At 39.2% G+C, this 26,558-nt stretch overlaps 1 protein-coding gene across 23 annotated transcripts in view; it reads right to left on the bottom strand.

Moving 5' to 3' along the window:
- The window catches only part of LOC136831518 (membrane-associated guanylate kinase, WW and PDZ domain-containing protein 1-like), a 266,401-nt gene that overhangs the window by 71,067 nt on the left and 168,776 nt on the right, over positions 1–26,558 (bottom strand). For 10 of the 23 annotated variants that reach the window (XM_067092078.1, XM_067092096.1, XM_067092108.1 and 7 more), the window contains exons 1-2: positions 20,056–22,375; positions 7,018–7,251 (exon numbers count right to left, since the gene is read on the bottom strand). In XM_067092078.1, coding sequence (XP_066948179.1) covers positions 7,018–7,251; positions 20,056–22,084 — 2,263 coding nt within the window. In that variant the 5' untranslated portion in view covers positions 22,085–22,375. Of the gene's footprint in view, positions 1–248; positions 4,318–4,579; positions 4,679–7,017; positions 7,252–20,055; positions 22,376–26,558 lie in introns of those variants that run through there. The other 13 variants (XM_067092250.1, XM_067092191.1, XM_067092216.1 and 10 more) reach the window with 4 other exon arrangements.

Genomic DNA, 26,558 nt, shown 5'->3' with positions numbered 1-26,558 from the left:
TGAAAGTAAACAACAGAATCAAAATTAGTAAGAAAAGATACCATACAGTATTCTAGAAATATGAAAGGATACAGTGTTAAAACTTTAATATCTGATTTACCAAATGATTCAAAAACTGGCAGACAATTTAAGGTACTAGAACAATACTGCAAGTGATTTTCAGATGACAGATGACCACAGCATTCCTTTCCTAAGGATGACTTTTCATCAGTTTGACTAAGTATGCTCGTGATATTATTCACACTTACTTTCTAAAGAACTACTCAAAGACTGCAGGGGCTGCTTAGCTAAAACACGCTTCTCTCTTTCAAGTGGTGATTTAATGATACTAAAACGAGCTGGTGAGTTTCGACTGATAAAAATGGTTCTCTCAGGAGGTGGTTCTGGCCTTTTCTTAAAATTCTTACAGATAATAGCATTGTTCACGACAGATTTCTTTTTTATATATCCTTGGTTGAGGGAACTATCACTAAACCACTTGTCTGAAGTAGAAACACCCTCATTTTCAGTTTCAGAAGGGTAAAAGAACAAATGTTTGGAAATAGCACTGTCATATGGCTCAACAGATTCTTGAAGTTTTGTGGTGGATAAACCTTCAACCTTTGTAATGTCACTGTCTCCATTTTGCAAAGGTCCAGCATATTCAACATAATTTATTCTACTGTACAAATTTTTTTCTTCACATGTCAGTATGACTTCTGATTTTTTCAAATCAAAACTATTTTCACCTGATAATTCACACTGAGCTTTATTTAAATTTCTGCCATGACCTGCCCCAACGAAAATTTTCCTGTATGTGTTGCTCAACTGCTTTTTTCCATCTGCTGTGTTCTTTTTTGCTTCAAAATCTTGAAGTAAGTTACTCTCTTCTGTGCTATGGGGCAAACAACTGCCTCCAATTATTCTTCTGCCTTCATTGTGGTTTTTCACTACATGGTAACTTTGTTTACTAAAGCTTTTGGCCCTTGCAGTATTTTTGGCAACATTCTGACCTTGACAGCCATTCTTTTCTGAAAGAGTAATTGCAGCACCAGTGTCCTTCACATCTGAAGCTTTCTCTGGGATGAAAATTGCACTTTTGTTACAGGTAACACCACATTTGTACCTCATCCTCTTGAAAGACTGAGCATTTGCATTTACAGATACACTGGATGTTTTGAAAATTAAGTCTTTTTGAATGTCTCCACTATTAGACTTATCCAAATTTCTAACTCTAAAAGTCTTTTTTGTATTATTTAAAGAATTATGTTCAGCAAAATCATCATTTATAGTGTTTCCTTGTTTAATTTTTTCAGAAACATTTCCCTCATTCCCACTTGTAGTAGGTACATCTACCTGGGTATTGCCAACCATTGATTTGTGATGGTTTCCACAACCACTTTCTGAAAAAATTGCATTTTTAGATAAGTATTTTACACCGCCCTGATTGTTTAGACAAAACTCAAAAGAGTTGCAAACTCTGAGGGAGTTGGGATCATTAACATGATTCTTCATTTCAGAGCTGTCACCATCCTCTTGTCTTACAATACATGATATTTCATTCATTTTACTTGTATTGTATACAGGATCATTGCTATTTCCTCCATCTGTATTCCCTGTATCCACATTACTTTCAAGGACTTCCAACACAACTTGGGGAAATAAATTAGCTTTATCATTAGTACTTTTGTCAATCATGATATTGGTAGAACAAACTGAATTTTGCTCTGCATCACTTTTCACTTCATTACAAGGATGGCAAACATCTTCAGAAACTGCAACAATTTCCTCAATTTTGGAGGGAGACATTTTACTCTGACTAAATGAATACTTATTAGAAGGACCTACTGTAGTGTCGTTAGATATACCATCCTTTAAGACTGTTGTCCTGAAATTTATATCTTTTGTAAAAGACTCCTTACTTATGCCATCACGTTTTACATGACTAGTATTTACCACAATGCAACACGCTTCTTTGTTTGTAGGCAAGTGAAATTCATTACACTCTTTTGTAATACTAAACTGATCTTTTTCTTCACTAGACATCTTTTTATCTGGCAAATCTGACTTAATTGGTTCACTAGATGAAGGAACACAATTTTCATTCTTGTCATATATATTTGCATGACTTAAATTATCACTACACACTTTTTCTTCTGATGTTTCAGCTTCAACAACAGGAGAGTTGGTGGGATTAACTTTACTACTGAAAGGCTGTTTGTTAACAAATACACTTTGTTCCAAGAATGACTCAGTCCTAACTCCAGTCTTTTTTCTTTTACAAACTGATGTTATCCTTTGAACTTTACTAGTCTGTGTTTTCCTTTGCTGAAGAACTAAATTGCTAAGCGATGAACATCTTGGTGGCACTTTTGGTTTCTCTCCTGGCAAAAATCTGACAGAATATTCATCTACCATTAAGGTATACTCTGGAATCTGAGATGTCTTACATTCATTTTCAGAAAAAGGATTCTCTGCCCTTACTGAAGCAGTCTGCTCTTTTTACTTCACTACATTCTTCATGAGGAGAATCAACTTCAACAGTAAATGGAATTTTAAGGCAGGAAGGTAGAGACTCAACTGTGCATGGAGGGGAACTATTTGAATCTGCACATGAAACAGCTCTTTTACCTAACACTTGCTCTCTTACAGGTAAAAGTGTTTCACTGTTACTGCATCCTAATGATCTATTTTTCTGACCTATTACAACATCTGATCTTGGCACCATAATTCCTACTCTCTTGTCACACTCATCTTTACTTTGAGAATGGAAGTTGAAACCTGGTTTTCCATTATCTTTTAGTAAATTATCAGTATCATGTTCACCTGAGATTTCTTTCATAGTGATGTCACTCTGAGATTCCTCCAATTGGCTAATACACTTGACAGAGTCTTCTAAGCCTTCATAACTAGAGGTAATTAGGTCAGCACCAAGGCGTTTTTCTGTCAAAACGTTATTGGATACATAAGACCCTACAGTGTTAGTGAAATGATCATTTACTGGTTCATAATTTTCCATTGATGGAAGCAAATGAGCATCATCATCTCCACTTAACTTCTTTTGTACACTGACAACACAGTGAGATTCTTTGTCCTGGCTAACAAAATCACTTGAATATTGTAATTCTTCCTCACTGGAACCACAAATACCTGCATCAATATTACAATTTTCAGTTAAATTACCATCTGGTTCAACTTGACAGGTATTAACTACCATTTGATCATCTACGGCTTCTTCATTATCCAACAATGAAAGGAGGTCACTGTTATTACTGCCATTTACGGTGTCTGTAGATGATACTGAACTCCTGAATGAAAAATTTTTCTGGAATAAATCTGAATGATTTACACCATAAACAAATGGAATTGGAAGATTATCTTTGTTGAATTTTTCATCTTCTGAAAATACAGACAGGCTATCACTTTCATCAGATTCTTTCTCTGAAAACATGCCAATATCATCATCACTGACAAGTGTATCACTATCACTCTCATTTCCACATGATCTATCATCTCTATCATAGTCACTAAAATTTTCTTCAGAGGATGCTACATCTACCTCTAATAAACATGGACTACTACCAAATTGGTATGGGAATTTTTTACGAGGCTGAGTAAGAAGCGTTTGAGCTGTACGAAGACTACACGAAGAAGCTCTATAATTAGGGTCTACTTCAAAAGATCTCAAACCACTTTTATGTTGGGAATGGAATCTCTTACTATTACTGGACAACCTATGCACAACATTCTGCCTCCCCTTACTCTTGCAAGAAGTAGATTGGTGGTTAGGAGAGGAAACAAAAGCTTCATCTCTCAATTTGTGCTCATTGACATGGTGTCGCTGGCTTCCATTACGAATAAAATATTCTTTGATTTCATTAGCACTGAACGTCCGATTGAGTTCATGAAGCGATGGCCTATGAGCTCCTTTCAATATTCGACTAGGTAGTGTTTTAATTTTGTCAGAATGGTGTTTACGTGACCGATGTTGCTTTATTGGTAGCGAAAATGAGCGCCACAAACTGCTGCCATCCTCTGGACATTCTATAGGTATATCAGGATCTGCTCCTGGCTCACTCTGTGGTTCACTTGGGGGAGCATCATCACTATGGAGCCATGCTCGTCCACGTCGCTTGTTCATCCAAGGACTGAACCATGCTGGCAAATTCCGGGGTTCCATGGGTGATACTGCTTGACTATCAGAACCAGCACTTGAAGCATTGGACGTACTAGAAACTAAACGATGTCGCAGTCTACGCCTAGTTATACGGTCGGCTGTCTGCCTTTGTTGAAAAGCTGAAGACACTGGTGATGGTATTGGTGTCCCATATTCATAACCTGTAATCATAAAACTAAACACTCTAATCTTAAGAACTCACTTATAAAAAATCAGGTGAATCTTGACAGTGGAAATGTTGACAACTCCCATTTCATTTTAATATCATGCATAGTTACTGTATTTGATTCTCGTAGTACAAAATAAACTGGCAAATGAAATAGGACTGCTCAACATTTGTTAAAATGAAGGTCATACAACAAACCAAAGCAAACTAAAGAAGACATGAATTGTTCTCTAACTTAAAATCTCAAAAAACTGTACAGAAGGCCTGAAATGAATCCCTTTGGCAAAGGTATCTTTGCATACAGATGTCCTATAGTTAATGTGCTGTGGTAAGTTAATTTGTGGGAGTCCATCACTAAACATCAACACTTTCCTGATCACTGCTTCCAATGTAAGGTTTCATTTAATCAGTGAACATTGATATCACCCTTATCTTATCTTCTGAAGTAGTTATTTCTTCACAATCAATACAATAGCTCTGAACTGTTCGTTCTAACGAATGTTACCTACTACATTATACAGTTACAGGCGTACTAAATAATAATTGTAAGTGTGCCAACTGAAACCCTGAATACTGTAATATTAAAATCAAAACTCAGAAGTGATATATTGTGTAAAACTAATTTTTGGCCATGAGAAAATAAAGAGCAAATGGGGTACCATGTAACTGATAAAACCTTGAATTAAAATCACATTAGGGAAAGGAATTCAAGCCAAAAAAAAATTTAAACCAATTTCCTTTTGATACAAAGCTGTTGCTTTAACATCGAAAATTTCATGCGCCACTGGAAATTCCCATGCCTCTCATTCACGAAGGACAAAGAAAGATCATCCTATCAGCTGGCATGTAAGTTATTTATATTGCACAGTTCTCTTGAAATAAAATTCAAAAGGAATGAATTAAACAAAATGAAAATGAAAGGAAATGACACACAGTCCTGAACATCTCCTTAAAGTTTGGAAATCTCTGGGAGATATACATCAATTGACAGACACTCTCAAAGTGATTCAGTTAACCATTAAAGAACTGACGGACCTTGCGTGCAAGTGCTATCCTACCAAAGCCATCTGATCATCATCTTGTTTTCCTTCTACATTAATTGAGGTGTCTGGGAGTTCTAAGCAATGCATGAAACTGGCAATGTTGAAGCAACATGTTGGTTATGAGACAACATCTCCTGTATCTCTAAATTTCTGTGAATCAGAGATTAAACATGTACAAGTCACTGAATAGAATTTACAAATCAGAGCATAATATACCTAGCATCCAACCTAGCAAAGATATCAGGCCATGAGGAATAATTGCATTACTGCCTTGCAGTATCAAGATTACACAGTACAGTATTGGGATTGATTGATACGTAGCTGAAAAGAGCATACAGAAAAAAAAATAGGAACAATAACATGTCTCACTACAAAGTGTAAATTTTGCAGAATAGATCATCATGCAAAAACTGAAAAAAAAAAAAAAAAATTAATTTACATGCAAATATTCTCTTAAAAGTGTTAAAACAAAAAATTAGAGATGGAGTTTCAAAAGCATTTTCCAATAATTGAAGTTGCTGCTTGTTATAGTTTCCCCTGAGTGCATGAGGAAAAAAATTACAGACATGGATCCTAATCCCTCTCTGAGGTAATGAGACTGACAAGAGAGAGAGAGAGAGAGAGAGAGAGAGAGAGAGAGAGAGAGAGAGAGAGAGAGAGAGAGAGAGAGAGAGAGAGAATTTTACTTGTAGACTGGTTCCATACCCCCAGAATGTGGGGATTACCTCAACTAGCTCCCACCTGTGGGGACTTGAACATTACCTGTAATAATTACTGACAGCAATAGTGTTAGATCTGATTCTGAAACTGACTACAAGGTGCATGAAAAAATGCATACTGTCCTGTACTGGGGTTGCTGAAGTGATTGACTCACCAAAAAGGATAGCCAGGAGTTTGTGTACCACATATGTGTACTGGTTGATCTGATGGTTGTGAAACAAACAAGGATACAATTCCATATGCAAATGACAAGGCAGGATCAATCTTAACTTGGCAATGGTGGAGCATATCTAGTATCTGGTGATAATAAGGGTGGGGTGGAGGTCAAGGGAAAGATGTATTCAAAGAGATGGAATTAGTTTTCTTTATAATACTGAGCTAATCCTTAATTTTCATATCTCACTACATGACAAGTCATATAATGCTAAAACTGAGTGAGATACAGAGGCATGTGTGTGTGTGTGCATGTTCATCTAGGTCGAAACAGGATTCCTAATACCCAGTAACAGCCACACTTAGTTCAATTTTACAGTTACAATAAGGCACTTTAAATATTTTATTATTTGATTAGAAGATTATCTGTATTTTTCAACTGTACTTTATCATGCACCCCTTAGCAGCTGAACCACAACATCCCCCTTTAAAAAGAAAATTATTTGGAAACTGCCCAATTTCATCAAAATAAGTGGAAAGCATATAACTCAAATACCTGGATAAGTGCATTCTGATAAAACTCCTTAGTGGGTGACATTGAGAAATAAACTGCACCTCTACCTCTTTCAAAAGCAATAGCTACAGCAAAGCTAACTTGAGTGATTACAGCATGTTGAAGTGAACCATTAGTAAACAAAAAAAAGAAGCATGCAGTGCTGTTCAAAACACACTTAGTCATGCCATGAATGCAAGTCAAATTCTGTATGCAGTCGCCTTACCTTCAAAGACTCCCGATTCGAGCAGGTTGCCTGATCTCTGCAGTGCCCGGAACTCTTCTTTGGAGAGAAATGTATAATCTACCCCGTTGACTTCTCCTTGGCGAGGTGATCTTGTGGTCACGGGCACAGTCCGAAGGTAAACATTATCACGAATGGTGTTTTGCAGCTCATGGTCCACGCTGCCCTTCTGGAACCGTGTGTTCAGGTACTGACGCAAATCTCTTGTTAACGAACCTGGAATGAAAGATGTGATCTCTATACAGTAATTCCCATTATTTTGAGATTTGAAATTGCATGTTAATATAAATTAGCTTTAATATTAAAATATAAAGAATGTTTCACAGTAGTTTCATTTCTCAAAATGTAAACAGACCTTATACATAAACATGTGTAATGTAGAGTACAGGTATACGATTACAAAACTGTGCTTGGTTTTATATTCTGTCAATTTGGTCAAAACGGAATTTAGTGTTCATACTAACCTCTCTAAGACATGCAAAATTAAATAAATTAAAACCTCAATTATCATGAAAAGGTAACAATCTTTGAATGTTGGGGAGGTATACAATACCAGTAACCATATGACAGGGACACAATAATGAGAACAATGAACTACACTACTATACTGAGGTTAGTGTTTTTTTGTTTTTTTTGGCGATGCAGTTGTAAAGTTATTTCATTCAGTCCAGGTTTTTTCAAACGAAGAAAGCCTATCATAGGAAAGGCGAAACAATTGATAAAAGCTTTTCTAAACGTGACTGCGAAACAATACTGAGTAGTACAGTACTGTGCTTTTACGCCGAATTTCCTGACACAGCACTGTCGTGTACGAAACCAAGCACAGTCTTCCAAACTGTCTAAATAAAATAAGGTGCAAATAAAGCTCTTCATACATTCTAAATATGTGAACCATAATTGGAATGACAAATTCTCCGACTGCAAGAACAACAGTCTGATGATCATCATTGTTTACGGTACCTCTCTTGAACTCACGTTGCTTGACAAAGCAGCAAAGAGCACGTTCAACGTTTCCTTCCTTTCACGTCAAGACTTGAAGGGATGAAAGTTATTCTCCCCTTCAAGCCTCTCCATAGAAACAACTTACTTAACACTTGCGCACTTGATGTAATTGACGTGGGTTCAGGTGGCTCCTAAATTGTCAGGAATGTGGAATGTTTATACTCAGGCCAGTAAATGGCCATTTCGGTGTAGCAAAGTTCTCCAAATTTTTTTATTTCCGTTATTCGCAATGTATGCAAAACGATTAAATAGTTTTTCGAACGACAATATGGAAATGATTCAAGAAGGTATATTCATATTAGTTAAGAAAGATTCGTCCCTTGCTGCGAAAGAGGTGTTCTGCCACAAACGAATCCCGCTAAACCCGTTGTTTGTTTGTTACTCGAATAACACCACCAGTTCAGAGAAAGATCTATGTTAAAGTTTCCGAAGAGCTTTCAACTGCCCTGAATGAGATTTACATTCTATTAATAAAAAAAGGCAAGTGATAGTATGTATCTTTTCATTTTATATTAATCTTTTTTTTTCGGAATGTGATGACTTTTATTCAAGTAGGCACCAAAATTTAGACACGAAAATTCAGACACCCAATGGTAAGGAATCGCTTTTGAACAGTTGACAGCTATTTCTGTAAGCTGAAGAAACCGCATTACTGTAGGGCATGCTCCAGATATTTTCTAAAACGGCAGTTCTATTGTCGCTTTAGCGCGAGGCTTATCGCGTTCTACAAACGCTATCGTAACCACAACTAGGCCACAAATCGACGCATCTCTATCGGCCGCAATACTCAAGCGATACACAGCGATTCGTCACACTTCGCTCATCTTCTTACAAGACACCAGATATTTTTGCGCTGATAAATACAAATCCATTACAAAATACACATGCACAACAAACCTTATAACGAAATTCTGATCATTCAAAAGCAGTTCTGAGGTTCCCTACCCTGTTCAGACATGAATCCCTCACAAAAAAGGCGTAACTTTCAACTGATCCACAATGGAAAAACTGTGACTCACAATTATGTCTTTTAGCAATCCGTTCATTAAGTTTTCGCTTTTCCTAACAGTGGTACAATGAGAGAGATACGAGACATCGCTATTCAGAACGCACATCCATTCACACAATGATTACATCTCCCAGGTGCACCCCCACTATGGGAATTGAAAAAGAAGCACTGAGAGAGAGAGAGAGAGAGAGAGAGAGAGAGAGAGAGAGAGAGAGAGAGAGAGAGAAGAGAGAGAGAGAGATCGAAAAAAAGGTGCCTCAAGTAGCATATAAGATTTTTTTTTTTTTTTTTGGGGGCACCACGGCCCAGTGGCACGGTTTCCCTCACGACTGAAACCTGGTGTAAGTTAGTCTTAACGAGTAGCACTCATTCCCAGAGACATTATTAACATAAATAAACGTCTTGAGAGTTTCCAAAACCGCTCATTAGGCTCCGGGGCTTAAAAACAAAGACTGACGCATTTCGGAAGCGACGAGAGACCTCTTTTCTTTTAAGTCTTGTGTATGTTTCGCTTATGGCATATCTTAAGTTCATTGGAAAGTTTCTATGAGCATAAAAGTATAATTTTTTTGGTCCCTCTCACTCTGTCACTTATATCCGATTTATTTCTTTAAGGAAAAATTATAGACACAGGACGAATAATTACCACGACGAACACTTAAAAATCAAACATCACACCCAAATTTTGGAGAGAGAGAGAGAGAGAGAGAGAGAGAGAGAGAGAGAGAGAGAGAGAGAGAGAGAGAGATACTTATCAACATTATCAATATCCATCAATTACGAAAGGAAAAAAAGTTATGGAATCATTTATCCCAAGGTAATCAACCTCTACATTATATGAAACCGCATCTGGCTGCTTAAGAGAAAGTGAGGAAGTAATATTTCACTAGAAACCTTCCCGGTTTATTAAGACCACAGAGTGAAAAAAAAAAAATCCGACTATGATGCGCGACAGGTCTTCCCTTTTCCTGAGAAGTAAAGTATAATCCATGTATTTTCTTCATTATTATTACTTAATTAATGTACACATGCAAATATTACGAACTTTAGTAGTCTAATTACCTGGAAATAAGCACAGCTTTGATTCTACTCAACACGAAGCATTCTACAGCCAAGGACGTAGAAGAGACACTATAACAAACACACTGAGACTTCTCTGCTTGATCACTAGAGGGAGACTTTACGAAGCACCAGACTCAAAAAAAGTCAAGTCTCTTGGCTATAGGTTGCTTCTTGCTGCTTTGTCCCTTTCTATCAACTCCGAAACTGCCAGCAGCAACCAGCACAGCTTGCCACACGCTCCATTAAAAGCTTAGCCAGAGCTTATTTTTAACAAACCACCACTGAAATCAAGAACAATTATACAGCTCGAGAGTTGGACTAAACATGACATAGTGGGGGCTAGAAAACGACATTGCAAAAGGCTCCAGGCAAATACCCTTAGGCACTCCTCGTGGCTCCACGTTGCTTGCCGAGTTGGCAATACCTTAACGTTCTCTCTCTCTCTCTCTCTCTCTCTCTCTCTCTCTCTCTCTCTCTCTCTCTCCATTAATGAAACAAATATCATAAACCTTTTTATTTTCTTTTGCAATTCATTGTATAAAAACAATTTTGTTCTGTTTCATGATGAGACGTAGCCTGCGCGAGGTTGCTTTGACAAAATGAAACTTGGCTGAGAGAGAGAGCAGGAAATTATTCCCATTCACAGGACAGGGATGCATTAGACGCAATGATTCTTAATAATGGCCTTACCAAATTTTGAATTGTTATTTGAATGTAGTGTCAGGTGATGATAAAAAACGGCTGAAAACCAAGATGAGGCACTTGCTTATAAAGGAAATCAGAATCTGTCAAGTTTTTTTAAGCTTATAATATTTCCAAAAAAATTAGTCAATGATTCAAAAACTGTGATCATTGAGGAAAATAAATCTTGCTATCCGAAAAAGTCACAAAGCAAGTAAATATATAAAACATGTTTCCCATGCACAATAGATAACAACTCTACAAACTCAAAAAAAAAAAAAAAAACTGAACATACGACCTAATTAAAAATACAAATGACGAACATAAAGTATAGAATTACTGATAATGATAACAGTTGCTATGAAGCAAGAAACATGAAAGTTGAATTCACTGACATACAAGAACGGTACACCATCTCTCCTCAACCGAAGTAAGTGATCGAGGAGACATGAAGGAAACAAAAGAAGGGTAAGCTTACACCAAGCGTTCGCGAAAACAAGTCAACAAAAATCAGAACAATGACGATAACGAAGGTAAACAATACCAAGCTACTCTGGCGTGGCAGATGCCAAAGTGACACTTTCAATGAGAAACCAAAGTGTGATTAGGTGTTGCTCAACTTCCCGTGCCTTAATAGAACAATTGGTCTGGCTACAGAGTAGCAAGGCCATTTCACAAGTGCCATTCATTAAACCAGAGTCTAAACAACTCAAGGAGAACTGATTTTACTTGACAGGGTCTGCTGAACAAGCCCTTTTCCTTTATGAGTAAGGGATGTACGTTGCAACTTCGTATCTTCGTATACAATACATTATTATCTCGTACCAATCATTTTTGTTATATAACACTTCATCGGCTACATTTATTACCTTATGGTCAATATCTCAAAGTCTTCTGTACGTTTCTCCTCTGTGGGTGGAATACGTGAGCTGAAGTGGAATCGAAGCAGTGAGAGCAAAGACGACTCGGCAATACAGTATATGACTACACAAACAGGCGCCCAGGAAACCAAACACTGCCCAAACAAACATCCACAGTTTGCTAATACGACCAAGAGCAGAAAAGGTCCAAAGAGTCAAGGAAAATGGGGAGTTAGGGGTTCACTGATGACTCTGGCAAGACCTGACTTTTCTAAGTGTACCATTTCCTGGGAGGGTGTGCGGACCCATTTTAAGTGTCATTGAGGCACTATTGGTCGTCTTCCTGTAGTTTCACTTTCGAACTACTCGACTTATTTGCCAGGGTTCGTATCTAGTGCAAAACAGAAAAAATATTGTTTCTTCTTCTTTTGCTTCAAGAATAGAGAAGAATAGAATACAGAATTGTGGCCAAAGGCCAAGCGCTAAGACCTACGAGGTCATTCAGCGCTGAAACGGAAACTCACAGTAAAAAGATTTGAAAGGTGTAACAGGAGGGAAATCTCGCAGTTGCACTATGAAACAACTATTAGGAGAGGGTAGAAAGAAAGTTTGAAGAAAGACTAAGAACGGATAAATGGTAGTAAAAAGAGTGACAGGGGCTGCAGCTGGAGAGAGAGAGAGAGAGAGAGAGAGAGAGAGAGAGAGAGAGAGAGAGAGAGAGAGAGAGAGAGATTTACCTGTAGATACCAGCAACCAATCCGGGGGTGGAGGATTACCTCGTCGAGGCTAACGCCTATGTGGATCCGAACATTATTTTTGGCAGTTTAATCAAAGCAATGATGTCAGATTAGATATGAGGAACTTATACCAGATGACACACCGAATTAAACAATGAGCCCTTAATTGGGGTCTCTGAAATGATCGGTGTCATGGATCCCTAGAAGTTTGCCTAACTTCTTTTTGAAGGATAAAGTTTATATACCAGTTTAAATGAACATAAATATACACACCTTTGCATTAAATAATGACATTACCAATGTCACCCAGAACGTGCTCTTGGTACTGATGAAATGTAATTATTATTATTATTATAATTATTACTCAGAAGATGAGCCGTACTCACACTGAGTAAACCCACAGGGTCCATCGACTAGAAATTCAAGCTTCCAAAGAATATAGCGTTCATTAGAAAGAAGTAACAAAAGTTAATGGGAAATACAGAAAGACGAGATCACTTATTAGAAAAGAACAAATGAATCAACAAATTAATAAACATATAAAAATTTAAGTACATTATTTAAATACAGAGTCACAAATGAGAACTCGAAGGTCGTCCTGACAGCAATCGTGATTTATTCGGAAGTGTCCGTGTGTCTGAATTTGACTTGTTCCTCTTTAGGCAATAATCAACTGAGTTGTCTAGTTCATTTAGAAAAGGATAGAAGCAAAACCATCCAGCTACGTTCAGCATTTAAGGAAAAATGTCTAAATCAACAATGAATCCTCGTTAAGAGAAGGCTTCAAGGAAGAGTTTAAAAAGAAAACTTTCAACGGTTTCTTTTTCTGATGATCGTGTGGCTGTGTGCAACACATCCACCACTGCTTTCCACCATTTCTAATGTATTTTACTCTTCCCATTCCCCACCAGCAACAACGCAATGAGTTTCAGTGACAAGAGGCCACAACCAGAGTAGCTGCTTCCCTACTTTCACGAATCTAAGAATAAAAATTGATTTTACAAATAGATAATAAACATTCCCGTGTCCTCGTGGTCACGTCCACCGCTTAAGCGTCAATCTCCGCCAAATATTATGAAGCCAGTAACGTGTCAATATTAGTTGTGCACACTGAAAAAGTTTAGCATATTATTATTATTTACTCAAGATGTGCATACATTCATACTAAGCAAGCCTAAAACAACATTCACTTACAAAGAATCTTCAGCAGCATACATAACCCACATGCAGGAAGAAAACAATAATAATGATTATAATAAAAATGCCATAATTTCTTATTACTTTCAACTTGACTTACATCATGGCAACAACATCTCCACAAACTCAATGCTCAAGAAGAAAAAAAAACGCTTGCTAGAAACACGAAGTGAGCATCCGTGAGCACTAACCAGAAAGAAAATAAAAGAAAAAACTTTTTAGATTTTGGATTATTCTTGAGCTAAGCCACACAAAAGTATTTTGCACTGCGAGATCTCATAGTGAAGTACTAATAATAATAATAATAATAATAATAATAATAATAATAATAATATTATTGCTATTATTATTATTGCTAAGAACTTCACAATCTCGTGAAAAACAGTTTGTGTAATAAAAATCCACATTTATATGGTGATACAGTTTACTATATAACTGTGGATTTATTATACTTGCTGATCAACCCAGTGCTGTCCGGGAAAACCCTGAACAACAACCGATAAACTCTTTCTCTTTCTCCTTCCAACACCCCTCTACTCACTCTCTCTCTCTCTCTCTCTCTCTCGTTAAGACAGTTGCTTCAGTTACATTGCCCAGCATTTTTGACATTTTATATTTCACCCTTCTCACCCCTATTCCTATCGGGGCTAAACTTAGACTTAAAGGGCACTGGGAGTGTCACTATTCATCTCAGCAGCCTCAAAAACTATGGATTAGATACTAATATCTGTTGATTTTGATATTTTATTTTTTCACCCCTTCTCACCACCCCCTTCCTATCTGTTGGACTTAAAGGGCATCGGAAGTGTCACTTTTGGCTGTCATTTTTGGCTATTTTTATGTCATTCCCCCCCTTCCTATCGGGGCTGAACTGGACTTAAAGGGCATTGGGAGTGTCTCTATTCATCTCAGCAACCTCGAAAACTATGGATTAGACACTAATATCTGTAGTTTTCTGTAACTTTTACATGTCACCCCCCTTCCCACCCCACCTTCCCTATCAGGGCTGAACTTGGACTTAAAGGTCACGGGGAGTGTCACTAGTCCCCTCAGCGACCTTGAAAACTAAGGATTAGACACTAATATCTGTTGTTTTCGGTTATTTTTACATGTCACCCCCTTACAACCCCTTCTCACTCCCATTCCTGTTGGGGCTGAATTGGATTTAAAGGGCATCGGGAGTGTCACTATTCACCTCAGCGACCTCAAAAACTATGGATAAGACACTAATCATCTGTCATTTTCAGTTATTTTTACATGTCACCCCCTTACAACCCATTCTCACCCCGCCCCTTCCTATTGGGGCTGAACTTGGACTTAAAGGGCATTGGGAGTGTCACTATTCTCAGTGACCTCGAAAACTATGGATTAGACACTAATATCTGTAGTTTTCTGTAACTTTTACATGTCACCCCCTTCCCACCCCACCTTTCCTATTGGGGCGGAACTTGGACTTAAAGGGCATCGGGAGTGTCACTATTCACCTCAGTGGCCTTGAAACTATGGATTAGACACTAATATCTGTCTTTTCAGTTATTTTTACATGTCACCCCCTTACAACCCATTCTCACCTCCCCTTCCTATCGGGGCTGAATTTGGACTTAAGGGCCACCGGGAGTGTTACTATTCACCTCAGCGACCTCGAAAACTATGGATTAGACACTAATATCTGTTGTTTTCGGTTATTTTTACATGTCATCCCCCTTTGCATACCCATCCCACACCCCCTTTGGTGCCAGATAATAAGTCATATGTATACCAAGTTTGGTTGATATTGCTAAATATATTTTCAGAGTTATTCTATATACACATACATCCATTTATATATATATATATATATATATATATATATATATATATATATATATATATATATATATATAGATTATTATTATTATATATATTATTATTATTATTATTATTATTATTATTATTATTATTATTATATTAATGTTTTCACACCTGAGAATTCTACCTTCCCAAAACTTGATCCCACTAGGAAAACAAAATCTTGATAAAAAAACTAAAAATATCAAACATTTAACCTTTTTTTTATTCATTTTACTTTGCAGTTTTATAAAGAACCACATAAGAATTCTACAACCCGAAAGAATCTTTTGGCTCAAATTTAATCGTATGTGAAAATATATTTCATCAATCAGCATTCAAAAGGCAACTCCAAGAACAAAGGGGCAACACCTAGAGATTTTCATAAGGAGATGAAGTTTGAAATGGGACACTCCTTCCTCCAGTGAATGTTTGAAAGATGAACAGTCGACAATTTCGTAGAAGCCATTTTCTGTTTGTCTCAAAAGGTAAATTCAGCTTACCGGACTACGTGATACTTGCATTTGACAGAATCCGAAATGGAAGTTTTGCATCCAAGTGAATAAGAAACCACAAGTAACAATTAGAATTCCTGGACGAAACGTTTGAAGAGAGAGAGAGAGAGAGAGAGAGAGAGAGAGAGAGAGAGAGAGAGAGCCTCGCGCGGCGGCGGCGGCGAGTGAGCTTATTTCATGGTAACCATATTTGACAATTCTTTTGATAGACATCATCAACCGGCAATGAAGCTTACCGACTTCAAAATTCTCTTTCTCTCCCTCTCATTTACATACACATACATACACAATAAATATATATATTATCAACTAAAAAATTCCCCCTTCGGTTAACACATGAAAATATATTTCCGAGTTAGAGCAAACTGGATATTAAAGGACATTTGTAACTTAATGCTTGTATATGAATCACGGTGATATGATAAAATTAATTCATATATATATATATATATATATATATATATATATATATATATATATATATATATATATATATATATATATATATATATATATATATATATATTATATTTGTGAGTGTGTGTGTGCGTCACAAAAAGTCATATTAGCTTCCCAAAAGTAGTAGCAAAATAGCCTAAAATAAAAAAAAATACATAAGCAAAAGCTGTTCACATCTTCGACGGTCTTTCACTAGAGACTGCGCACGCGCAGAAGCAGGAAGCTCCATCCACTCACCAAATGAAATTGTCAATAACGAGGAATCCCCTCATCCGTTTCCCTCGGAGTGAAAGCCAGAGTTCACTCCTTCAATCCTCCCTCCCTCCCTCAATTCCAACCAAAGTTGTTGAACCCATTCACAATAATAATGATGCATGTCTGTGTATGTGTACGTGTATGCGTGCGTGAGCGCGGGAGGGCAACGGGGGTGAGGAACCTTATGTGCCACCGACAGCATAATAAGCTGTACTTTCACCACATTTAAGCTTCAAATTTCCTCCGGTACGACACCGCCTCCTCCTATGCTATACCAAACCTCGCCTTACATTCTACGAGCAGAGAGAGAGAGAGAGAGAGAGAGAGAGAGAGAGAGAGAGAGAGAGAGAGAGTACCAACAAATTTAAAATAGTTCATATCCGTTAAAAAAATACCAATAACCCACTTATTAAAAAACCGACTTCCCTCAGAATTAGTTCTGATATTTGAATTACTTTCAGTTAACTTTTCAATTCGTAAACTGAATCCATTTTTTTCTAGTGATAAAAGCTAGAAATCAAAAATTGGATTCAGCTCACGAACTGAAATATGAGCTGAAAATCAAGTAAAAAGCTGAAGGTACCGAAAAACGTCACGCTAGATTCCTGGCGCATTCATTTCCACAGAAGATCGTTATCAGATACCTTATCGAAGTATTTGCTCTCACGCCACAGACTTCATCCTCTCGAGGCATGATGATACGAATGGTCAACAGTCATCCGAGCGTACCGAATAACCTCTCTCTCTGCAGATTCTTAACATATACTTAAATTACGTTATATGATTCCGAATTCCAGAAAAATGGAAAGTGGAGCCTAAAAACTTCTCCTTCTATATTCTAGTCTCGTAAAAACATCACATATTCTTTCATAAGCATAATCTTTCCGCTAACACATTAAGCCTGAATACACAGTCTCAATCAAGGTCTCGGCAAATCAGGACTAATCTCAAACTCTTCGAACTAAAATGACAAACACAAGATTTCACATACATGATAAATGGTAGAGTGCAGTTTTCTTCGTAATTCTATGAAGCTCAGTTTCTTCCTCTACAACTACTACTACTTTTTCATTTAGGGAATCTCAGTTGTGGCAACTACTGTTTCGATCACGCCAAGTCTGTCGAATTAGTCTTTTTGTCTACCTTAACCGACTCTTCATAAACATTTGAAATTTACATCTCATCCTTGTCCAAACAAACTGTTTTTTTTTAAATATCATACTATGACATTTTATATTCTTTTATTTGACAAAATAAAAAAAATATATTTGAAAAAAAAAATTTAGTATTTTCCTACATATACGAACCTATGGCTTTCATAAATGGAGTTCTTTGCGCTCTTACCAACCGTAAAAAACTAGAAGTAAATGTAAAAAAAGGTTTTCACAAGTCTGTTGTGTTAATTGAATAGAAATCTCGACCAGTTTCACATTACTTATACAGACCATTTTTCAACTTCTGTAAGAAACAGTAAACCCATTTTACTAAACCCTGAGATATCTTACTTTAACATTTTTTTTAATGAATCTAACATTATCAGCGTTTCACGATTATGTAATTGGAGCTGATGTTGTCACCTACGAATAACTGGAATGAATTCTGTCCTTCAAAGAAAAGAAAAACTCAATACATTTTCCCTCTTAGTTCAAAAGGCCAACCACGTTCCGTCATGTATTTATATTTTTCTTACAGAAAAACACTAATTTTCAGGTAACAGAAATGAATACATTCATTTCTGTCAAACCAAAACTAATACTAATCTCTACAATCAAGAGGAAAAATATTAGACCAGACGCCCTTCTCGCCATCCTGTCCCATGGAACGAAGAAAATATCTTTTAAAATCCTTTCATCGAATGAGTGCATCAACAGAGGAGCGGATTTAGTCACATAGAGCGGTGCAATTATTTTTAAGCAATCACTCAACCTGTACTGCTCTCTCTTTCAATGTTCAACATTCCCTCTCGTGACCTGAACCGATGCTGCTACGCACACTTACGACGGGAAATCGCCCGTCCATTGTTTTCACTTGCTCAAATGCTTTCTCCGCTGTCAAATTTTTCGGCAGCATTTGGCACGCAACAAAAATAAAAATCTTCTGGATTTTAGATTTTACCCTCCTTAAAAGAGAGAGAGAGAGAGAGAGAGAGAGAGAGAGAGAGAGAGAGAGAGAGAGAGAGAGAGAGAGAGAGAGAATCCCACTGGCAAAAAATTGTAACGACAAGTACTTGCTCAAAATTTAAAACTGTCCTTTACAGAGAGAGAGAGAGAGAGAGAGAGAGAGAGAGAGAGAGAGAGAGAGAGAGAGAGAGAGAATACTAAACCAAAATTCTATTTTCTTCATCATAACTCTGATGCACAACGATACTGCAATGTACAGCCATTCAGGGGCGACGTCTGTCGTTACAAAAAAAAAAAAAAAAAAAAAACTATAATCAAGAATTTCACAACTAATGAAAAAGTCTTGCAACTAAATCTCAGAACACGGCTGAGCTGTGTCAAGATCACGTCTGGCCGACGCTTACGATCTCCGAGATTGACTTCTTTGCTGAGAGAGAGAGAGAGAGAGAGAGAGAGAGAGAGAGAGAGAGAGAGAGAGAGAGAGAGAGAGAGAGAGAAAAGGCCGTGAATCTTTGCATTCTCGTCCTGATGGTTACTTGCTCAGTCACTCAGATATCTCTCTCTCTCTCTCTCTCTCTCTCTCTCTCTCTCTCTCTCTCTCTCTCTCTCTCTCCGACTGAGGATTTTATTTGCTTCATTTTATGCAAAAATGACTAAAAAAACAATTTAATAAGTTTTACACATAAGGAACAAAATATCACTTGAACTTTCATTGAATAACACACAAACTCTGAGTACACGTGCATACACACTGCATTAACTATGTTCTACGCGCAAATACACAAATAAATCCACATACATTCTTTCCTCTTACAAGTTGTCCACAAACGGAAAAGGTACGACTTCAGCAAAGTGCTCTTCACGAACCCTGATCAAACAGCCTGGTTCCTGCCACCCAGATGAAAAAGAAAACAAAACATATAACCATGGTTATCGAGTCTACAAAAATTTGCTAGGAAAGGAAAAAAAAAATTTCAAGGTCGCTGTAATTGTCTTGCACTACAGACCGCAACTAATACAGGTGCAACTATGCCTGTCGCTCGTATTTCCGGCAGTAAATGACAGAGGTCTTCATCTCGGGGGGAAAAAAGGTATACTGCACAAACCAACCAGCGTGTCCAGTGTAACCTGAAAGGAAATGGCAACTTGGATATTCCAATTATGAATACTGCAGAGTACTATGGGACAAGTCTGACTGATTGATAGGTAGGTAGGTAGGTAGGTAGGTAGGTAGGTAGGTAGGTAGGTAGCTAGATACATATATAGATAAAGAAAAAAATAACTTTGATATTTTACCGGACATCTTATAAGGTGACTGGCTCGAACACAACCTCGAATTTCTATTCCGCTGGCCGCGTTTATGAGCCTGAAGTTGGCGACTCCTGTTCTTAATTCTTTCCTTGTACAGGGCGGTTGGCGGTATTGGAGGCGAATGGGCACGGCGGGGTAACGGTGGTGGTGGTGGCGGAGAAGAAGGCGGAGTGCAAGAAGGCATAGAGGTCGTACCCATGGACACAGAACACCACCGCCAAGATACGGAGGAAGATGACTCCATGCTGGTGGCTTCTGAGTCGCCATTATTCTCGCAGCCATCGTTAACTTTCTTTTGAATTCGGATGACTTGATCGGACTCACTCGAGGAGTAATTCAGGGAGAGTCTCCCGTTGGCTGATGCTATACCTGAAGCCAGCAAATCCTCGAATTTCGTGATGTGTGTGGCCTCGTACCAGGCGCTACTTGATGTTGCCACTTCTTTCTCGACTGCTGTTTTCGTACTCGAAGAAGCCGAGTCCGAAGAAGTGCGCTCCGAATAACCACCAACCGAGCCATGGGATGAGTCGTGGGTGCTCAGACCCGCTCGGATGACCAGACGACATAGGGCGGAAGTGTCACGGACTTCCACGTAATTCGACTTATTTTCTCTGGCGGCGCACGCGGACACGGTGGAAGCACTGGGCGTGACATCAGCGACGCTGCCATCTTTGTTGTCATCTGAGAGGTGTAACGAAATCGTTTTGGCGTAGGGGTCAACATCATTCGATGGAGGCCAAATACAGTCTCTAGCAGTCGACTGAATGGGTGGAGGAGGGTTCGACGGAAGAGGCGGAGGCGGAGGGGGAGGAGAGGAGGAAGGAGGAGGAGGAGGAGGAGGAGGAGGAGGAGGAGGAGGAGGAGGAGGAGGAGGAGGAGGAGTGTGTAATTTTTCCACAGGAGGACAAGAAAATACAGGGGGAGGTTCGAGTGGAAGAGGTGGGGGCGGCGATGAATCGCAACAATCGAGGCCGATTTCACGACGAAATGAATCTCGTTTGTTGTTGTCCAGTTCCTTGACTCGGCAGTTTTCGGGAATGGATGTTTCATTTAATGTAAGTTTTTTCTTGATTGGCCGGGAATAAATGGGCTCACCTTTGAGGGGAAAAGGAGCAAAACTTTTATAGGGCTCTGTGCAAAATTGAGGACTGGATGACAACGGAGGCGATTTGTTGCAACGAGGCACAGGCTTCTTGACACTCGTCTGATAGATAGAGTAGATGGTCTTGGAGGGTTGGACTAATTGAGAAGCGACGGCTTTATTTGACACTTTTTGCCACGAAGCTCTTCTGTCCCAGGACGTTTTAGTCCTGTTTCTCAGCTGGTGATGCGCATTGGGTATCTTGGGAGGGTAAGAATAGTCCTGTGGAGACTTGGGCTTGTTGACCATCGAAAAGATGGCGCTTTCGTCGCTTTCGTGGGTCATACTCTCCACCCCACTGGAGGAACTGTCTCCCGCCGCATCCTTTGTCCCTTTGGTCTTGGTTATGCTACATTCGTCCACATCCTTCGTAGTATTTGCTCTTGCCGAGGATTCGTTCAACGCCTTGGCGGCCTTCGTCTTGGCTATGCACTCGTCGATACATCTCTCGTTGTAGCCGAGTTCAGGGGTTAACCGGACACCTCCTCCCCCAACCCAATGCAGGTTCCGGTAATCCACGTAATTGTTACGGGTCGCAGCCACCTCTGGCTGATGGGGCTTCGACTTCGTTCTTTTGAGAGCAGTGTTAAAGATGTGTCTGTCGAGATGATACGTAGCAGAGTGTATTGGTGACGGGTACGTGGTACAGAGGGAAGAGGAATTGAAGGCATGCCCGGGCTGGAAGACGAATTCGTCGTCGTCGTGAAGAGAGTCCAGAGCATCTTCTGAGGAACACCTGACGGCGGGGCGAAGTTTCAGGCTGACAGTGGCACTGGCCTTCCTCCATAACGCCAAGCACACCCTTGCCCGGCGACGCCCTTTGTCTCGCCTCTTGCGCCAAGCTGCCCACGTTAAACTCCCTGGGACAGGCATTTCAACTGACGGTCCGCAATCTATATCACTTCGATCTCCTGTCAAACATCACGCTCTACGATAAGAAACGAAAAGGCTTCCGCACGAGTTCCTTCATCACGAATGTCATTCCATCACATAACTACAGCCACGCCATCCTGCCCTCGAAATTCATCGCCCGCCAGGTCTTGTAGCAGATATATAATCATCATCGTGATTACGTTTCAAATCGACTTCACCTAGACTCGACTCGACAGAGCGGGAACCCCGAAGGTAACGCCTTCATTTTTTTCCCTCCAGCTTCACGAGTGTGACGATGCAAGTCAGCGGGTGGTGTAACGAGGCTGAATGAGTGGTCCTACTCCTCCTGGTACTACTGAAATGAGCGAGTATGTGTGTGTGTGTGTGTGTGTGTGTGTGTGTGTGTGTGTGTGTGTGTGTGTGTGTGCGCCACTGCCAGGTACCGTCAACGGAAGAGAAATTCAGAGGCGGCGGTTAAAAGCTCTTTCCTCCACCACCAAAACATCGCCATGCAACACTTGGGCCTCACTTCCACTAATACGCGGACACGCCCCTTCCTTCCTTCTTCCACTTGTTTGCATAATGAAGCAACAGCATTTTATTTATTCATTCTGATCTCTAACGCATATTAGAACGTTACAGAAAGCTTAACATTAAATATATTATACCAGACACACCTCTATGTTTGTAATCAAGGTGCAGACGACAATCTTCACAAAGATAGTTTAAATCACGGAGTGAAGTGGAAATGAAACCAAATACGTCATTTAGCGCAATAGAATCCAGAAGTGCAGGTACCCGCTTCGTTAGTCCACCACAGCGACAATATCTTCGAACACTTCATCCTACATCGTAGACGAACCGCAATAAGGTCTCTTGCGTAATTACAAACTTCTGAATAACCAGAGCTCATATAAACAGGCAGACACAAGAGAGGAGTGAAGCATTCTGCTTAAGACTTGTTATCACCGCCGTGTCCCCACGACTTTTCAGTCAAGGTAAGACAAGAAAGGCATTATATTATCACTTAGGGTGACCGTCAACCTCCTAACGCAAAAGGCCAAGGAGCTATGAAGTTAAAAGCCAGCTTTTATAAAAAAATAAAATATATAAAAACCACTACAATCTCTCAGTGGAAGAATGACCACAGACAATTTTTGTTGCAACTTGTCGACCACACAAAAATCAACACATGAATCACTGTGTCTCACTTGACTCTAAGTTTCGGTGTCATCACAAATAACCACAATTAATATTCCTCACTCTTCGTTAAGTTCCTTCAGGAGAATCCTCTCAGCTGAGTCACAAAAACCACCCTATGAATCACTCGAAGCCACAGACGCAGATAATGCGAACAATTTACGTCAATTGCCACTACAAGGACAGGAATGCTGCCGCAACAATCTCGAAACACAGTAGAATCTTCTGGTGGAAGGTTCAAATTCAGCTCTGACAGCAGGTAACCACTCGCTTTCCCCTTTAAGAAAATTGGTTCACCATACTGTCACTGTTTTTTGGGAACCATTTCACCAACACTCACGTTTATCCACTGCCCATGCCATACGCACCACCATCCCAAACACCGGGAAACTGGAATCTCATTCATCCGTCAAAAACAAATTCCTCTCCTCGATAACTGGAGCAGCCTGTGCATGATAAATAATCAAACATTTCTAATAATCCTCGTCACGTGTCTAAACAGCGAAATGGACGCGCGCACACACACTGGACGCAAGTGTCCTAAACACTCGAAAGAGAGGCACTGAAAACGCGAGCGAGAGAAGGATGAAAACACGAGGTGTCGCCTTGAGAAGCTGTCACACAGTGGCCGCCCGTGGTCCCCCACAACCCACTTTCAAGCCTTCCACACCACCCATCCAGAGACGGAAGCCCCACCCACCCACTCCTTCCCCTTGGAAGCCCCCATCTGAGGAGGAAAGTTGCAGGAAATGCGGAAACACCACCCACCAGCCAAAAGGCAATACCTCCGGTTTTCAAACAAGCGCACAATGCTTAAATTTGCTGGCAGGGAAAAGCAAACTCCCACGCAATAACGAAGGAATGTTTTCACTCTTACACTACTTTACACATAATATGCAGTCAATCGACATGAGGTGAACAAGTAGGTTCATTCACACAGAACCCATACAAATATAAATAGCTTAATAACATTTCTCTTTCTCCCCTATATCACAAATCTTATATATATACACTCGTTTATTTTATGGGCACGTGTGTTTGCACGTGAGTGCACTTAAGTAAATGTCAGTCTGGCGACGAAAATCACGTAAATGACGAAAACATGCTTTCGCCAAGGGGATAAGAACACCTAGTTAGGACGGGGAAAAAATGGACCGCATTAGACATCGAAGAAATTTTGCTGATCATGTAAGAGGTAAAAGGTTCACTAGTAGAGGCAGGTACACCCTGGTGGTGACAAGGAGTGGAAGGTGGCAGGGACGGATTTTTTCTTTCTTTCTTTTCTTTTTTCTTTTTTGAGACCCTTACCGGAAAACGGAACACAAACAGCGTACCGGCAGATGTTTTCCTAACTCGACCGGAACACTTTTCAGGTGTCGCCTCATCACTGGACACCTGTCTACAGGTATAAGTAATCATGGAAATGATGTATATATTGATACAACAATGCAAGAATAAATAGAAAAGATGAAAACAGCTAAGAGTACGATTCTGCTGTATTTTTTTGTAAAGTATTCTAACTCGGTTTCTATATAAGAATAAAAATATATAAATAGGAGTACAAGATCAAATACTTTTTTAGAAATTTCAAGTACCACTCCTTAAACTAACTGCCCCGAGAGAGAGAGAGAGAGAGAGAGAGAGAGAGAGAGAGAGAGAGAGAGAGAGAGAGAGAGAGAGAGAGAGAGAGAGAGGAAGTACTTCCTAGCAGAATTTAAACAATGAGCAATAAAACAATAATGTAAAAGCTGAAAGAGGAACCACCACCCATATCATCTCGTGCACAATGGGGGGAAAACGAATTCAAGAGTGAACTCCTAAAACAACACCGACAAAGGAATATATAATAAGGGGCATTGTCTTTCTTCCAAATAAAACCCACTACAACTTGCCTTTCAATTCTTCTCTCATTCCTCTACTAGAATACCCGGCGATGATCAGACTGGAAAGAGTATAAATGGCCCAGAATTGTCCTAAAGGAAAGTCTTTTCGCCTTAATAAACCTTCATTGTACAAATAAAATGGTTTTCCACTTTGCTTATAGCAGAAAATGGTTTTATACTTTGTTTATAGCAGTCCAATGTCTGCTGCACTGAGCTATGGAGGCATGCTTAGTGGAACAGTGTATTTAATATTGTAACTGAAAACGACAAAAAGTTAATTCAAGAATAAAGAACACAGGAACAAGCAAAACTGAATGTGTTTTTCTTTTGAAAATACATAAGAACTTTCTGTCTTTTAATTCTTGCAATCTTTTGAAAGTATTTTTAAAATGAATGGAGACCCAAGAAATGGACAATTTCTGATTCCAGCTACGACTGCAAAAGCCTAATCCGTCTCTATCGATTTCACTGACAGCGTAAGGGGTACACTTTTGGCCCGGAGGGCGGCGACCTTGCAAACTGTAATCTACAATCACATATACTCCATGAAAAGCTGCATGTGTGGAGAATTTCACAATGCGATAGGTGTCGACGTTTGAGACAAAAGATGTACAAGAGTACGGGCATATGTACATATAAACTTTCTCAAATATGTATAGGATACAGAATAAGCACAATGACGCAATCACCATGAATCTAAGCTCTTGGCGACCTCAGAATATACAGAGAAGGGAGAGCTAAGTTTCTACTACTGACATGAAATATTTACTACGATTGTAAATCTCAATCAAGCAACACCAACAATCCTACACCTTTAGCAATAATAATAATAATAATAATAATAATAATAATAATAATAATAATAATAATTTCCAAATTGGTATTCCAAGAACCCCGTTTACCCGGATGGCTGTGAATCACACAGGAAGTCTGCTTTAACTAAATACTGATAATTACACCGCAAAGACGCCTTGGATACACATTCATAAATTATTAGCCTTTCCTGTGCTCCGTAACTCCGTAGAATGAGGGCTAAGTCGCATACGCGAGTCGACGCACGCCGAGATAATGTCATCAGCGTGTGAAAAGAACTCCAAACAAACCACGAGAGAGAGAGAGAGAATCTTGTAAATTTTTTCTCCATTTACCTTTATCTTCTTTCTGCGACTAAATCTTCATCCTTACAGTGCGTAAATACACTAATCTTCCTTTCTGTGTGTGTGTGTGTGTGTGTGTGTGTGTGTGAGAGAGAGAGAGAGAGAGAGAGAGAGAGAGAGAGAATTTTAAGATTTTTCCAACACACCTCTGTGACTTTCAGTCTGAACACCGATACGCAATTACTCTAAACAATGGAAATGACTTGGCAGAGAGCGCACTTTCTCCTTCCAATC

The sequence above is a fragment of the Macrobrachium rosenbergii genome, chromosome 4, assembly GCF_040412425.1.
Source record: "Macrobrachium rosenbergii isolate ZJJX-2024 chromosome 4, ASM4041242v1, whole genome shotgun sequence".
In the NCBI taxonomy this organism is placed as follows: Eukaryota; Metazoa; Arthropoda; class Malacostraca; order Decapoda; family Palaemonidae; genus Macrobrachium; species Macrobrachium rosenbergii.
The sequence above is the reverse complement of the archived record's forward strand: the minus strand, read 5'-3'. Positions and strand labels throughout refer to the sequence as shown.